Here is a 17,536-nt window from a genome sequence, read left to right on the forward strand (position 1 = left end):
TTAATTATCCTAATAAAAACAAAATTTTAATATATATTTTCATTTAATATAAATATAATTTCATAATTATAATATTACATAAATATTTTTTATAATTCTACTATTCTGTTTTTAATTTCACCGAAACTAATCTTATCACGCACCCAAATAGATCCTACATCACATGATTTAGAAAAATTTACGACACACAAAAGTCCTTGAACTTGCGAAGTTCGATCAAATTAACACTTAATTTTTTTTATTTAAATTGACCTTTGAGAATGATAAGTTTAGTCAAATTAATCCATGAACTTGACGAGTTTAATCAAATCAATCCTCTAAATTTTTATAAAAAATTATCAAATTTAGAGATTAATTTTATTCAAAATTTTTCCTATTAAAAGTCAAAAACAATGTTTATTTAAGCTATTATAATCTCCAGAATCAATAATATTTCTCTTGCGTTCTCTTTTATTCTTTCCATTTCTTCGATTTTTTTTAGATTATAACAAATGCTATAACATATATTCATTACTATGATAAGATTAACGTACCAAGATAATTTTATATAAAAAAAACTTACATAAATATAAGATCTTAAGCATGATTATAACACACACACACACACAAAAAACATTTATACGACATGAATACACAAAGGAATGGCAAAACCAGAAAGCAGTATTTCCAAATCCGTGTCACCTAAGAGAAATACATTCAAAACCCGAATTCGCCACGGGCAATTTCGTCAAGCCAGTTTTTGGCTTAAGAATTACATTCATACACCATTCTATCTGGTGGTCATTCCAATCTGTTAACAATTTCAATCACTAGAAGAATGCTACATCATGGACTATGACTCAACAAATTACCTCAATGGCTGTATTCAGGTGCTAACAAAGGCATAAAACACAGGCTCATATAAGGGATGCCATGCTGTTCTTCCAACTAAAGGATCTCCGCATAGGCCGCGGAGGCATAAATCTAAGGCCGAGCATTTCGTTGAGGGCACGCCCCTGCTCTACAAACCTGATCAGCTTCGCGACAATTGTGGCGCTCTCGGTGACGTGATTGATATCCTTGTTATTGCTCCACAACTGATTCACCAGCTGCAGCCTTCTCTGCTTCGAGTTCAAGTCAATGCCCCATTTCTGGTATAGTTTCTGTCTATCTTCTTCTGAAAACCTTTTCCGCATCAGCTTGCTCAGGGTCTGCCTCTCGCGGCTAGAGCTCTTACACTGTGCCAGACAAATTAACAGAGTACGAATTTTTTTTTTAAGAAATTACATGCAAAGGATAATATAACACATTATGGAAGTATACATAAAACAGAATATGTGTTGTCGACTGAGTCGAACTCCACACAATTACTAAGGCTGTAACAGGATCCTCAACAAGAAAACTAAAGCACACTTCAGGATACAACATTCAGTATTGACACCAGATACTATGTCACATATGTCCTGTGTTCAAGCAAGGTTTCACCATACAGCATTCAAAGCCTATTAGACAATCGGTGGTTGAGAGAGACAGAGAGAGAGAGAGAACCTTGAAGCCAGTGTGAGAGTGCGACCATCTTCTACTGCTTGGTTTCCTTTAGAAAATGTTTCCTTGAGGAAGGTAAGTCTCCTAAGCTCTACCTCCATGTAAATTGAATCATTTCGATCACCTTTAAAGAGGAGGAAGAAATATGTTCTGTGAACCAAGGAAACATAGCAAGCATGCCAAAGTTCAAGTATTTCTCTCCGCAACCTCTCAAATTCCAGTGGCCAATCCAGAGGAGATCCTGGTGCTTCACACATCGGATCCAACCCAGCATCTCTGATGCTCCTTCCAGACTCACCTGCTTCTAGGCCGGTGCCCTGAACCTATGGAGAAAGTACCACACATTTGCCAAGAAATCAAACGAGACATGCCAGAGTGCATATATTGAAGTTTCTGCCTACAGGTCGAGGGGGAATAGTCGATAGTCTCACCTGACCACTGGCAAGTTGTTTCTTCAGTCCGGCTACAAAAGTATGAATGCTAGTAATTTGCTCATCTACAATCGAAGCACTCCCAAGAGAAGACAGAGAATCATTCCTGGAGAGCCTCCCACTATCGGGACCAAAATTTAATGAAGGAAATTTCATTTGGTAATTGTCTGGTCTTCCAGGAAAGCTTTTCTCGAACGCGTTAGGAGGGGTGCTTTCAGTATGTTCCCTGTATATGGAGAAGATGTACCCTGACATCTGCTCTACAACTCCAGCTTCTACTCACTCTGGTCCTCTTGAATGCGATTTGCTTCTCTATGTCCATTCATTGTTCGTGGCCAGCCATCATCTCTATTAATGTCGGTGCTAATCGTCTTCACTTACACCATTTGGGGTAGCGTGAGATTCAGAATCATTATTTTCCCTGCCTGGTCCATCAGAATCGTCCTTGCAGTATCATCAGGATCATCAGCAGTTCAGCTGGAGGCATGAATGATCTTCATGATTGTTCAAGGCCTGCGATGACTCCCCCTCTCTCTGTCATAACAATGGTTTGAATTAAATTTTCTAACACATGCAGCAAATTGATTAGAATCAGCCAAACATGATGACTGATTCTGAATAGTCATCTTCCCATGATCGCCTGCTCGTTGATCGGAATGGTAATTGATTCTTGCCTGATGAGAGAAAGAGAAAGAAGTGTAATCAATCATTAAGGAATTCAAATCAAACGAAAAATATTTCAAGAAGAAAATAGTGAATAATATTGCAACTAGGCACTGTATTCAGTGAAAAGAATATGTAGATACTATAGGCAAAACACAAACCAATTGTCCTGAATCTTGATCGTTCCCAATCATACTTAGCAGATCCTTGACCCGAGATTGAGCAAGATCACGTTGCTTAGTCAACTCTCTATTCTCCTTCTCCAGCTGAATAGTGCAAAGTCGTGCAATCAATGTTAGGCAACATGTAAAATGTAAATGCCTAAGCTTTCCCTCCTATATTTTACATGTCAGACACCCCCAATGTTGTAGGCTTCTTAATCAGAAAATAATAGTCTGCTTGATTCACCAATTTTATATGATTAAATCACCCAAACTTTACAAGTTTTAACACAGAATGCATGATTCACCAACTTGTTATTGTTCATTGTTATCATGCTAGACAAAAAAAAATAGAGATAATTGCATATGCTAAGTAAATTGCTAATCCAAAATTAAATAAAAAAATCAATTTTGTCCATTAAAGAGGACCCCCTGACATCCTTTATAAATTTCCCAAAGGGAATGGTTACCTTCTCGATCTGAAGATCTTTCTTTCTCAGCAAAGCTGCATAGTCGCTGTTAGAGGAAGGAGGAGGCAAAGGACTCCTGAGTTCACTTTCTAACCTGGCCAACTCTCTTTGCAAATGCTTAACTAAGGCCTTATCAGACATGACGACATTGACCTGAGCTTTTGTAGTAACTTCTTTTGCACAACAAGCAAACAGAAGAGTGTTCCTGGTCTGTTCAATGTGGCTTCGTGCAGGGCTCAAAGTACATATGATTGCAGTCCTGGCATTACCACCCAAGCAAGGCTGCAGTATCCGTGTCAGCTTGGAATCCCTGTAATTGATATGCCCTTGTCTGCCTTTACTGCATCCACCATAGTACCACATTGATGAGTTGAGCAATCTAGTAGGTGGCAATAGTTTAACAAGACATTGCCATTTTCTACGACATAAAATATTCTGTATTTGAACACATTATTATGGTAATTATAACTAAAAATCCAACTGGATTGAAGGAACAAACACTCAAAAATATAGTAAACAGTGATTTAACATTAGTGCTATCGAGAAAGATTCAGATCTGAATCTAATTAAGCAAACCATCAAAAAACTAACCCCCAAATGCTTTGTTTCAGTCTAAAATTGAAAATTGATAACCATAAAGGAAACAAATAGGAACTCATTCAACCTCACAGTAACAAAATAACTACATATAGATGCTTAAAGAAATTAGACATTAAACAATCTCTTGCAGATGATTGAAATGAAAAACAAGAGCACTCTAACATATGATAATCCAAGTATCCAACCAACCTTAGTTTGCGAACAACAGTTGACAGAGTCAGTAAACTACGATTTATATGGCAACCCTCTTTCAGTCTTGTCCCAGTGGATAAGGCCTGAGATGCTCGCTCACTTCCAGCCAAATCAATAAAATTCTGCACCCAAATAACTGTATCACTTTATTTTATTTTTTTCTCTCATTTGAGAACTAGCAAACCGTGAAAGTGAAAGTAAATTCCAAGAGCTATACCACACTTGCTGCAAGGGTTGTTGAATTTTCTTTTCCTAGGAACTCCCGAGCAGAGCTTTCAATTGTCTACAAAAGTTAGAACGTACACCATGGTAAGCTAAAAAAGAAAAGTAAAATTTTAACATCATTACACAAACTGTTAGCAACTTAATATCCAATCAATGTCAAAAGAACGGGCAGAGGAGATTACCAATCTTATAATTTGATGAGATCGGGAGCTTCTCTCATTCAAGGAAGTCTCTCCTATCCTTCTTTGAGCTGAAACAGTGCAATGTATTAAGAATTAATTATAATACATAAATGTGCAACATCATCCAGTAAACAGAGCACTCTTTAAAATGTTTTACCTTCACAAATTGCAAGGAGTTCTTTCAAATGGTTCAAGTCCTTCAGAGATTCCTCTGTGACTTTTTCCACCACAGTTCCTCTCTGACAAAATGAACGTCTTAGAGCAATCATAAACTCAAGGAAATGACACTAATATTCTAATATGGATGTTGCTACTCACCTCAGGATCATCACGCAGCCTAAGTTGGGTGTTATCTGAGCTTAGAAGATCTCTAATAACTTCATTATATATCTCAATTGCTGAGAACTTCAAAACGAATGCTCTCTCTTCATGCTGGAATGATGATATTGGTACTATGTAAAAAACACTTTTAAACAATAACCATAAGAAAATGCAACATGATGGAACACAAATGAGTTAAAACTTTTAGTACTCTGTTTATGTAGTCAAATATATCTGCAACAGTATACTCAGTTATTCCATCCATAGTGTATGTCTTCCCGCTGCTAGTTTGTCCGTATGCAAAAATACTAGCTGGGGAACAGATGAAGGAAATTTGTTAGAGAAAACTTCTTATTCACCAAGAAGTTTATAAACAGAGAACAAATGCCGAGATGCCAATTCCCCTACTTACAATTAATACCGTTAACAACTGAAAGAGCAATCTCCTTGGCTCCATCCTGATACACTTTCTTTGTCGAGCAGTCACCCCGAAATACTCTATCTGTTCCCACCATAAGTGGTAAGAAAAAAGGTACAGTCTATTAATCAAAACTATTGTTAATCCCCCAAGCACATAACAGAAATATTCCATGTTTGATGCTTTTAAACCTGATTTTAGAACATAAGCCAACAATGCATGTTTCCTTCATTAAGCTGGCCTAGGTTCAATTAGCCAGGCTATTAAAGGAAAATTTTAGTATCATTTACCAATGTAAAAGAAATGTCAGCTTGAGAAAATATTGAAGCCAGTTTTCATAGTTTAATGCAACAAATTTCGTTCGACCACAACCAAAAATGAAGACAGAAGAAGTTTGCTTACCGAAAGTATAGGCAGATGGGAACGTGGATCCTTCCCTGAGGGTGTTCCGGTATAGGATAGTATTGTCATTGATGCACTCCCAGTCGGCAACTTCATTTGCTACAATTTCCTTGTCACTCAAAGGCCGCAACCTCACCAAAACAAGAATCTTCTCCTCACGAGCAGCTGCCATTTGCACCTTCTCCAACTTTAACTCTTCCCCACCAATTGCCCCAATTTTCACACTCCTCTTTTACAGTTGCCCCCCAAAAAATTCAAACTAAAGATGTCAAATACACAAACTCACTGTTGCTTTCCTATAATGCAAGCGAGTTTGTCGTGGTTGCCAAACAAATATTAAGCCTATGCCCATGCAGTCACAACTATAATCTATCTGCAACAAGAAGCTAATAAAGATTACCAATCCAACCAATTACAGAAAATTTTATTGTGATCATGAGTATAAAAATATAATCACGGGGTTATATCAGTAACGAGTTAATCATAAGGTTTTCTCCCAACCAATCTGAAAATGATTACATTTTAATATTTTAATTTTACAGTTAAACATCAAGTAAAAAACAAATAAAAATTGTAAAAAGAAAACAAATGGCAACAAATCTGGTAGTTAAGATGAAAATCTTCCTCCCTAATCTCAACCCCACACCCAAAATAATAATGATATTTTTTATTAAAAATAACGAAAACAATGATTTTTTATTATTAAAAGAACTGAAAATTTCCCGTAGTGGCCACCAAATATGCTTATATGCCAAGTTAAACGACAATATTTAACTTTGTACACATGAACAATTAAAAATTTTAATTCATTTTCTCATTTCTGCTTCTTTTATACCTGGAAAAGAAGGACGGTGGTTCAGTTAAAAGAACTGACGACGGCATCAACTTTAGTCCCAAAACACTGTCGTTTTCCCTCCATTATTCTCTGATCTGAACCCCTTAGCCATACTCTTCCTGTCTTCCACCTCGAAACTCGAGCTCTACAAAATCCAAAAAACAACAGAGTTTGAATCCAAAAAACACGATAAAATAGAGCATTTCAATGTACGAAAAAAAAAACAAAATCCACTTTTCAATGTTTAATATATTAAAATAAATTATAATACTTCACTTAATTTAAAGCTTTTTCATGAAATGAAAGTCGCTACGGATTTCATCGAAGAAGAAGAGAAGAGAGACCTGACAGGAAGAGCAGAAAACAGAGGCAAAATGGAAAAAAATTCAAAGGTACCTATTACTTTATTTAAAGCTGAATAGCGAGGGACAAAATCGTGAATGCCAATCTAAATAAAGGATGAAAATAGAAAGCGAAAACAATGTATAATTCAGCTCCCGGTCCTTGTACTCTTCTGACTTTTAATTCAAGGATTCTTTCTTGAAGTTACAAGTGTCGTTACAATCACAATTTTGCAAAATACAATTAGAATATTAGATTAATAATGTGAATATATAATTATCATCAGAACAATTATTTAAAAAATAAATTAGATTAATAATGTGAATATCTTTAAATTTAGATAAAAAAATATATAACATAAGATATAATTTGATCGATAATATTAATAATTTATTTTCATTAAATTTATTTTTTTATTCGCTTGATTTAGAAATAAATATTCGATTGATAATGCTGTACCTATAATAAAAATATTAATAAGATCCAATAAAATACATCAATAAAAACCATAATTATTACTAAAAGTGTAAACGAACATAAAGTTCGATGAGTTGTTCGTGAATTTCTAGTATAACGTTTGTTTATGTTTGTTTATTAAATAAAATAACTATAAACAAAATTTGTATGTTCTTTTAATAAACAAGCGAACACAAATAAAATAGTGTTTGATTCTTTTATATTCGCGAACAAGCTTTATTGACTCGTTTATCTGATTTTCTTTTTCCTTCTATTATTTACATTTTAAACATTGATGAAGATATGAAATAAATTGAACACAAAGTAAATTTTGGAGTTCAAATTGTGAGACCTAGATAACTAAAGGAATAGTGATGTAGTTTTATCATTTCTCAACATTCAAACGAGCATGTTCGTGAATATTAAACAAATATGTTCGTGAACGTTAAACGAACATGTTCGCGAATAATAAATAAACGAATAAGTACATTTTTAAAAATAAATAAACGAATGTGAATATGTTATTAAAAAATTAAATGAATCTAAACCAAATATGAACATCTTAAAAAATAAACAAACGAGCATGAACACAATCTTATTCGTTCAAACTCGACTCATTTACGCTTCTAGCTATTATCTGTGCTCCCAAATTACTTATTATGTGCGAATTTTAAACCACCACGATCAACGGCGATCTATTTAAATTAAAAGGATAAATTATAATTAACCAATCGATTAATCTAATAATGATCATCTCTTCTATCAAATATCAACAAATGACATTAAAAACTAATTTGAGTTAAATTTAACTAACATGTTTGAATATTAAAATGTCACATATTTAAATTCAATGACTATTCATTAACATTATTATTAATTGAATTACAATTTTTAAAACCAAATAAATGGAGACATTTGGGGGAATTATAATTAGAGGACTAAATTTCAAAAGCCAGGAGAATAAAGAGACTTAGGGCAGAATTAAACCAAGAGAAAAAGAGCGAAATGGAGATGATGGAACAGTTAAAATAAAACCGGCAATTACTTGAGAACTAGAAGAGATAGTGGAAGGAGCCGGGTTTTGTTTTGGGTTTTGGAGATGGAAACCGGGACCGGTGGTCCTGCAAATCTGATGCAGCGTCAACGTCCTTTGAAGCTTCTTCTCTTGGCTTTGGCCTGGCCCTTCGACTCCTTTGTGTAAGTCAATTACGATTTCGCCCTTGCCTTCTTTTGTAATGTGAACGGTGGAAGGCACGTGGTCCTTGTGTATTTGTCAGATCATACCGTTTCCATCGGAGTTTTGTTACCGTTAGATTGTTGAAAATATTAATCTGATTTTTTTTATTTTTTTTTTTTATATGTAAATCTCAATTGGATCTTAGGTATGCCCTGACCTAAACTGAGAGCCACCATGACCTAAACTTTTGTATACCAAATATATATATATATTTTAGTTTTTAATCTTAATTTTCTCTCTTTATATTCATTGTTTTTTTTTTCTTCTTCATCTTTTTAATTGAAGACCATATTAGTCTTAATGTTGATTGTCGACTATTAGTATTCATTATTTTTTATTTTATTATACTATATATTTATTTTTTATTGTTTTTAATTTTTAATAACTCTGTCTTTATGGTACGTTTTTTTTATCTTTATGATACGTTTTATCTCCCTTTTGGCACGTTTTAGGTCACTGGTCGTTATTTTTTGTTTATCATTTTTCTCAGGGTTAGATTTGACATCATCACGACTGATTAAGATGGCACTCATTTATTATCGTGTTGTTTTCTCTGCTTTGGACTCTTGGATTGGTTTTGGATACGTAATTTGTGTTCGATGGTAGTTTTCTCATTTCGCTCGATTCTGATTTATGATTTATCAGTGTTATTTTTATAACTTGATTCCTTTTTGTGATTCCGATTGCCGATGTGGTCAGATTTGTTCGTAATTAACTTTTATTCGAGTTTATTTGGTTAATTTTTAATCTTTTACTTATATGGTCTTTGTGTGATCTTAAGTGGCTAGTTTCTTGTGTTAATAATTATAGAAAAATATTTTTATTGTGTGTTTTAGTTTACGGTTGCGGTGGTAAACTTTCATTGTAAATTTGTAATTGCTATAATTTTTTATTTTTAATAAACTATTAGCTTCTATTATATATATATATATAATAATGGAAAATAAATAAATTTAAGAATATTAAGATTCTCCTCTATGTTTTTTTGTAAATTGAATTTAGTTTTTATTTTATTTATATGTTATATTGTTTTATTATCTCATGTAATAATAGAAAAAGGTCCATGGGGATCTTTGATAAATATAAAGTATCAAAAGTGTACATACACATGGGATCATTAAATATCTTTTGAAGCAAATTACAAGATATGCATATTTTCCCAATTTTTATCATTTTCATGGTTATAAAATATGAATTAGTTTATAAAAAGTAAAAAATATTTAAACTATATTAAAATTTAATATATATATATATATATATATATATATATATATATATATCAGGTCGGGTTGAGTTTTTGTCATCTAAATCTGATTTGAATATTATATTTCACCACCCGTCATTTGTTTCGAATTTGGTAAAACAACTCAAATTTTTTTTGGTAAAACAATAAATTAAATAAAAATATATAAAGAAAAATATTATTTTAATTATCCTTAAATACATAAGAAGTAATTATACTAGGGTTAGGATCCACTTAAACCTAGAGTAAAACTTTTAATTTTACACCCTTTTAGGATCGTCAGATGAAAGAAAATCAAATGATGAGATTTACTCTCTGTTTTTTTTCAGTGAATATCTTCACATTTCCTACTGTTAATCTCATCCAACGATCATAAATTTTTTTTATCCTAACTTGAATCAATAATCTAATATTATCCTTGAAAAAACTCGACCTAAAAAATTTTACTCTTATAAAATTAAATCGAATCAAAACCGATCAATCTGAATTCCAAACTCATCCTATATATATATACTATTTAACCACTTCAACCATATTAATAAACATTATAAAATTTGTCAAAGGATGAGTGGAATTTGGAAAGAGTGGTAGGTCCATGATTGCAACTAACAAAATGAGAGATCATTATTTATTAATTTAGAGGACATTCTTTCAACGTGCACTCAATTTGGTCACCTCCATAGATTTTTTATTTTTCGAAACACAACAAAATTAGTTTAATTTGTTTCCTTCAAATTTTAAATTGTATAAAACAAACATCTATTTTCAAAAACTTTAATCAACACATTTTCCTAATATTCTGATTTTTGTAAAATAAAAAATTATATTTGTTTTCTAAAACCAAATGAAACCTAAATTTTTTAAAAGACGACTTTTACAAATAATTAGAAGGATGAAAATGAAATATTCAGAAATACGAAATTTATTTTTAAAATATAAAATAAATTAAAGGGGTTTTAGTATTATATTTAATCAAAATAATCAGTGACTTGGTTCCATGTCGCACACGACTCTTCTTGGATTATCCCAAAAAGCTAAAGAAAACAAAACAAAATCAAAGCTGGAATTAATCTGTCTCGTTGAAAATTTCAGACACGACCAATTCTTTTTGAAAGGAAAATTTAATAAAAATATAATTTTGTTGAATTACTATTGGCTCCTTAAACAACATTTCTGTGGAAGGATGTATTTATCGAATGATCTTTAGATTCAGTCGGTCGAAAATTTTTAATAACAATGTATTATATTATTAGGACAGTATTATTATAAATTATATGAGTTTTATTTCTTATTTTTAAGAAAATATACAGTTTCGAAGGTCGCAATTGGACGATAATGAAAGTTAAATTATAGAATTAAGGAAGTTTGAACGATTTTAATGGTACAATTGAAGTAAAGTGACGACATCAAACTTATCATCTTATAGAGTTTAATTCGAATATGATTTTATAGAGTTGTTTCTTAAAAATAATTGAGTTTGGATTGGGTCCGGTTTTATGGCAATGAGATTTAGCTCGGTCATATTCAAATTTAAAGTAAATAAAATTTGATGCGACTCGAAATAATAATATAATTATCATCTATATAGAGATGATTATTATAATATCATTTTCTCTAAAAAAATTAAATTAATTTCTTATTTTACTGAATAAAAATAATAATGTTTTATATTTATGTTAGGTTGAGTACGAGTTTTAATTATAAAATTCAGATCAGATTTTAAATTGGATTGGATGTTCTTAAACTCAAATCAAATCATATATCGAAAAAGTTTAATACTCATACTAAATTTGAGTCAACTAAAAAATGACTCGATCCATAATCATCCTAAGATTGAAGTTGAGGGCCATAATCATGAAGATGCAGTTTCAATTCAATCAGGCCCTTCAACTGAATTTGACCTAATTTTGCATGAGATTAAAATATGTTAAATTATTCTATTTGATTATATATGATATGGATAATAACATTTAATATGTGTTATTTTTAATTATATTTAAATATGTAATATATAAATTTTAATAAAAAAATAAGTCAACTTCTTTGTATCTTATTATCTCATACTTAAAAAAGAAATAAGACAAAAAAATGGAAACTTATAGTTTAAATTGACTAACTAACCAAATGAATTAATTCTGAAGTCCAATAAATTAGGTCACTTAAGACTTAAATCGGTTGATTAAAGTATAATTATAAACTGAGCAAGCACATTTAGTCGGTTAGCCTTTATCCTTGTTTCCTAATATTTCTTAAGTCAAGAGTTTTAGTCAGGAATCAACAATAGGTTTTCATGAGGGATAAAAGTCCTTGAGAAAGTTTGACTTTGTGAGAAGATGCAGTGAGGACGGAAGTAAAACATTTTTGTGAGAAAAATGAAGGGAAAAGACCCCAATGGAAAATAGACCTTTTGGCTTGAATGAGCAATAACCAAAACAGTTGACAGAACTTGTTATATAAATTTCAGGATACAAATGGTAGGATAAGCTAACTTTGTAGGTAAGATCCACTGAGTGACAGCCGTGTTATATGCATATGTTACAGTTTGGGATCATCAAAGAATGATGAACATTCTATAATGTGTGATAAAAGGGTCTACTAAAATATTCATGTTCAAGGTTATATGATTTTTGTAGCTTGCATTTGTCTGCATTTTTTTTTTCAATGTCTGAAGAAAGAAAGACTGGTTCATAAGCTGATAGAATTTTTTATGCAAGGGTGCTTGCTCAAGGGTTAAGGGGGCATAGGCACTTGGGGACTTATAATGTGCATTCGAGAATATCTTTTTGTTTGCCTATTTATGTGACTACTTGTTTGCTGTTACTTTCTGTTAAGATGCTGTAGGTAAAAAATATGTTGGTCGACACCGTGGTCTGATTTCTCTGTTGTCATTCTATGCATAAATTTCATTTATCAACTTTGATTTTTATGTATAGACAAAATGTCTGTGTTACTTTTTACTTCTCTTTTCTAATTAAAGCTGTGCTTTCTATGAATTAGGTTGGCATCTGTATAGCAACTGTAAGAAGAATGCCCATTATATGTGTTACACATGTACCTTTTCCTTGTGCAAGGGCTGCATCAAAGATGCTGTAATCCTATGTGTTAAGGGTAACAAAGGTTGCTGCGAGTCATGCAAGAATCTTGTCACGTTGATTGAAAGGAAGGATCAGGTAAATGAAGAAATGGTATTATTATACCGATATTTTATTTCCATTTTATTTTTGTTTTATTCTTTGCATTTGCAATATCTCATTATTGTTTTATTATTGAACGTTGTGAGCTTGATAGTATGTTGTTTTAGCCATATATGCATTAAGAATGTGTAGCTCCTGACGTCGTCTTTTGTATTTGCAGTATGTTTCCATGATTCTATTTGATTGTGGGAATTTTATATTTGGAATCATTTCTGCATTTATCTCAATTTTCTGATATACTGTGTTTCAAAATTTAGTTTATTTTTATATATTTTTAGCCTAATAGGGTTGTTTATGGGGTAAGTTGTAAATATGTAACAGGTGATTTCGTAGCATCAACTTTCTTTCCTCGTATAATGTTAAAATTATTAATATCAATCTTGAGCTCTTTTTTCCCTCTTGGTATTTGTTTTTTTTTTGGTGGTGTGTGTGTGGGGGGGGGGGGGTTATTCCGTCTCTTTAGTCTGTTTTATGAGGATGATTTATTTTGGGTTTTTTTAAGCATGCTTCATTATAGAATGTCTCAAGTCTATGTTTCATCATCTTGAAATAAAAATAGTCAACGTGTTTGAATTGTATGGTTATACCAGACTCTTGACCTTCATACTGACATTGTTTTCATTTGCATTCTTCAATGGTTTCTGTTTTTTGTTGAGTCTGTAAGAACAAAAGAAAAGAGTGTCCACCGGAGAACATCACATGTTAAAGTCTTTCAGATTGAGAGAATGTGCTGAGCCTGAGCTGAAAGGAAAATCAAGAAACATGTATCAATATTTTGTCTTGATTCAGTAAAAAAAATTCAACAGATTACTAGTTATTTTGTGGCTGTATTCACATATGAATGTTGAGTCATTCCTTGTCTGGGGTTTTAGGCTCTCTCTCTCTCTCTCTCTCTCTCTCTAGCTGCTAGTTTGGTGGAAATTCTCCATTTTGTGGTTATCCAGAATATTTGTTGTTATTTTTGCAGACACAAATAGATTTTGATGAGCTGGGAATAGGATTATTGGATTGATTTAAAAGAGAGGTTATCTATGACTTTAGATGAACTTTCTTAGGCTAAAAATCCCTGGAACGGTGCGGCCAAACAGGAATCAGCGGATGAACTTCATGGTTTTGATGATGTTGGAGGGTCTGCTTCTGATCATTCTTCTGGGAATGTGGAAGTAACTGTTTCTAAACGAAGAAAGACTAGGAGTCAATCAAAGGCACGTGCAAGGGAGGGCGATTCACCAAGCACTCTTGCATCTACTGGTGAAGAGGCATCTACAGATGAAAGTGCTGAGAGGGCATCAAAGAGCTCTTGGATGTTGTTATGAACATGAGGAACAGAGACAAATCTGTTTTATCTCGAATGGAGCTCAGTCAACTTATATTTGATTACATTCACAAGTACAAGCTTCGAGATCATCACAATACATTTTGTGACACAAAGCTTAAGAATCTGATTGGGAAATCAAGAATGGGGCATATTGAACAATCTTCTTGACCCTCGCGTATTTTTCACGAAGGAGGATTCTCAGACTGATGGTTTCCAAGGGAGTGTTGTTGATGCAGAAGCTAATCAACTTGAGGCTGATTAGAAATCTGATGCTTTGACAAAGACCGGAAAAGATAATAAACATAAGAATCATAAGAAGGTTGATGCAAGGGGACTTCAATCGAATGTGGATGATTATGCTGACATTGATATGCATAATATCAATCTAATTTATTTGTGACGAAATTTGGTGGAGGAATTGCTTGAAGACACTGAAACATTCCATGACAAGGTTGGTGATTCTTTTGTGAGAACAAGAATATCTGGTGCTGGTCAAAAGCAAGATTTGTACAGGCTAGTGCAAATTGTTAGTAAATATCTTTCTTTTCAATTAGGGTTATATGTATGCATGTAGACGTGAAGACATTTTGTTGTTGAGAATGGCTAATTAGTATGTTCCGTGATCTTGAAAATCATGAAGCACAAGTTTATGGTGGGTAGTCTTGATTAAGTGTGATGCCTCATACAAAAAAGAGTGAAATTTCTTACATATGGATAATATGCAAAAAAGGATCATGTTCTTAATCCTGAATTTGATCTGCTTGGGTAGTATCATTGGTAGTATCATATCAGTTTGTGTTATTAAAAAAGAACAACCAAAATTTTTCTGTTACCAAAATGCAGTGGTTAGAGTCAGAGATAACGCGTCTCAGTCATCTTCGTGATCGAGCCAGTGATTTAGGACGTAGAAAGGAATATCTTTTGCTTATAATTTTAGTTTCTGCACTATAATTCTCTTCAATTGCAATTGGATGCTTTCATTTAGTTTTTAATGAGTTGCAACATTTTTGGACATTGGGCATGCTAGAGGCTTGACTGTGATGCCTTGATTGAGGGAGGGAAGGGAGGAGGACCAGTAACCTCACCTTTATTTCAAAACATCTTTTAGGTTTAAAAGGGAGAGATATCCCTGCTAAACCAGAAGACCTTCAATTTGTATGAACTGTCCAAATTGGGGATTTGGTGGAGTAGGATGCCTTGTTAAATAGTTTTACTTAGATAAAATTTATCCTTTTTCAAATAGTATTTATTATAATGTATAATCATAGTGCATGCAATTGAAAAGTATACACTAAATGATCATCTTGTTGGTGCAATCTGAAAATAAGTTATGTTTTAAGGGGGGAAATTGATGACACTTCTTGATGTAGTTGCTAGGGACTACTTTCCTGCGGTTGAGTGATGAACTGAACCTACAGTTACTATGTGCTAGACATATTTCCTTTTAATGGAAAGAACCGTCTCCGACTGTTTTATTGTAGACCTTGACTTTTGCTCACGCTTAGAGAATGAGTAGAGAAACTACAGGTTTTAAAGACACCTGAAGAGCTACAACGTAGATCAGAGGTGTTTCCTGATACGTGTAGACCCCAACATGATCCTAGTTACGAGGAGGAAGATGATATTTCCCTGCTGATTTAAAATATGGAGAACTAATGAGACGCAAGATGATTCTATACTTTTGACTGATGCCTTGGCTGGAAAGTTTCAGAAAGACCCTCCTCCAGTAGAAGATAATAGCCTGCCCAAGGCTCAAATGGCCTTGTATGAGAATTCTCTTGGAGCAACTTTGAAACAAGGAATGGAAAGCCAAGTAGGAGAAAGATCAAGGCTTGATCAACATCATGTAGCTTGTAGTCCTCAACGTGTTTTGGCTTCGCCAGGTCAATCTGTCGTAGAAAGTTGGAAATCTCAAACAGAAGTCATTTCTTCCACAGTCAGACCGACCTGCCCCATCTTCACTTGAGATCCCAAAGCTTTCTCGAGATACATGGGGCTTTGACACAAATCTACCTTCTCCCACACCGAACCAAACTCTCTCTGGTGGGAATAAGGGGACAAGCGTTTGAAAGCAAATGGTCTCCTACTCCCGCACAGCCTTCGGGTTCTCTTCCAGTAGCTAGTCCATTCCAAGGAGTTGCAGTAGGGGATGCAACCTGCTACTGTTGTTCCAGAGAGTGGGAGCCAGCCGCTCCTGTAGTGCATTCACATACAATGGTGTCAAGTGAATCACTCAGGAGACAGGTCAATGCTTAGGCTTCAGTTAATTTAGGTGCTGATATAAAAAAAATGCAGCTGTGTCTATCCAGAATTTAGTTCAATCTATGGGTGCTCATAATCCTTCTGCCGAAACTCATGGACCGGGTTCTGTCCAGTTTCAAGGCAAGAAGCAATTTCTGTGTCCTCCATACCTGCAACTGGAACTCAGAGGTGGGCAAATGCTTCAACTCAGAAGTTAGAGCCAAATCCGTCACGTGCCATGCCTGCTCAACCTGCTGCTTATGGTCATTGGGATGATGCATCGCAATCCAGTCAACTCCTTTCAACCCAGGAAATCCCACTGGGGTTTTTCCGACTTCTGGCCAACAGAGTATGATGCCACGAATTCCAGGAGACCTGCCGGTCCAGTTCAGTAAAATGTTCAGCTTCCTGCTCCACCTAATTTACCTTGGGTATGACTGTCACAGATAACCAAGGTACTGCCCTGAGAAGGGGATCCGGAAATCAGAACCCTGCTTGGGGGGCAATGATAGGGAATCAAAACATGGGATGGGGTGCACCGGTCCCTGCAAACACAAATATGAATTGGGGAGCCTCTAGTCAGGGTTCAGCGTCTATTAATGCAACTCAAAATTGGGCTGCACCTGGCCGAATGCAAATCCAGGTTGGACTGGACCTGGGAATACAATGCAAGGATGGACACCACCTAGACAAGGACCCAACACTGTTAATAATGCAAATTCTGGATGTGTTGCAACAGGTCAAGGAGCAGCACCAGGAATTGCAAATCTTGGTTATGCTGCACCCTCTAAAAATACAAGTGGCATGTGGAGAAACGAACCGAGTCACAACGGAGACAAGTTTGCTGATCAAAGGGACATGAGCTCCCAGGGATGTGAATCCGGTTTCGGTGGGTAGAAACCTTGGAGTAGGCAATCATCATTCGGCGGTGGAGGTAGTTCTTCTAGGCCGCGTGACCTGATTGGTTCAATTTGATTTTAGATCTAACATGGACAAAGATTATATAGCCTCTGGTTGGTTCAAACATAGTTTTATTAACTTTAAAATAGTTTTATTGATTTTAATTATGTAAATATATAGA

At 34.0% G+C, this 17,536-nt stretch overlaps 1 protein-coding gene and 1 pseudogene across 1 annotated transcript; one reads left to right on the forward strand and one right to left on the reverse strand.

The window, feature by feature from the left end:
- Window positions 1-663: 663 nt before the first annotated feature.
- LOC120214756 (kinesin-like protein KIN-7F) lies at window positions 664-6,838 on the reverse strand. The gene is given in 20 exon segments (XM_039212575.1): window positions 664-1,204; window positions 1,207-1,217; window positions 1,528-1,847; window positions 1,956-2,185; window positions 2,188-2,205; window positions 2,208-2,267; window positions 2,397-2,440; window positions 2,493-2,629; window positions 2,780-2,884; window positions 3,250-3,589; window positions 4,039-4,163; window positions 4,259-4,324; window positions 4,449-4,516; window positions 4,606-4,687; window positions 4,767-4,880; window positions 4,981-5,081; window positions 5,182-5,271; window positions 5,590-5,962; window positions 6,425-6,569; window positions 6,769-6,838. Coding segments are annotated over 18 exon segments (2,391 nt in total). The 5' UTR covers window positions 5,762-5,962; window positions 6,425-6,569; window positions 6,769-6,838; the 3' UTR covers window positions 664-896.
- A 1,483-nt stretch (window positions 6,839-8,321) lies between these two features.
- LOC120214757 lies at window positions 8,322-17,430 on the forward strand (annotated as a pseudogene).
- The last annotated feature ends 106 nt before the right edge of the window (window positions 17,431-17,536 follow it).

The sequence above is a fragment of the Hibiscus syriacus genome, unplaced genomic scaffold, assembly GCF_006381635.1.
Source record: "Hibiscus syriacus cultivar Baekdansim isolate YM2019G1 unplaced genomic scaffold, ASM638163v2 tig00110108_pilon, whole genome shotgun sequence".
In the NCBI taxonomy this organism is placed as follows: Eukaryota; Viridiplantae; Streptophyta; class Magnoliopsida; order Malvales; family Malvaceae; genus Hibiscus; species Hibiscus syriacus.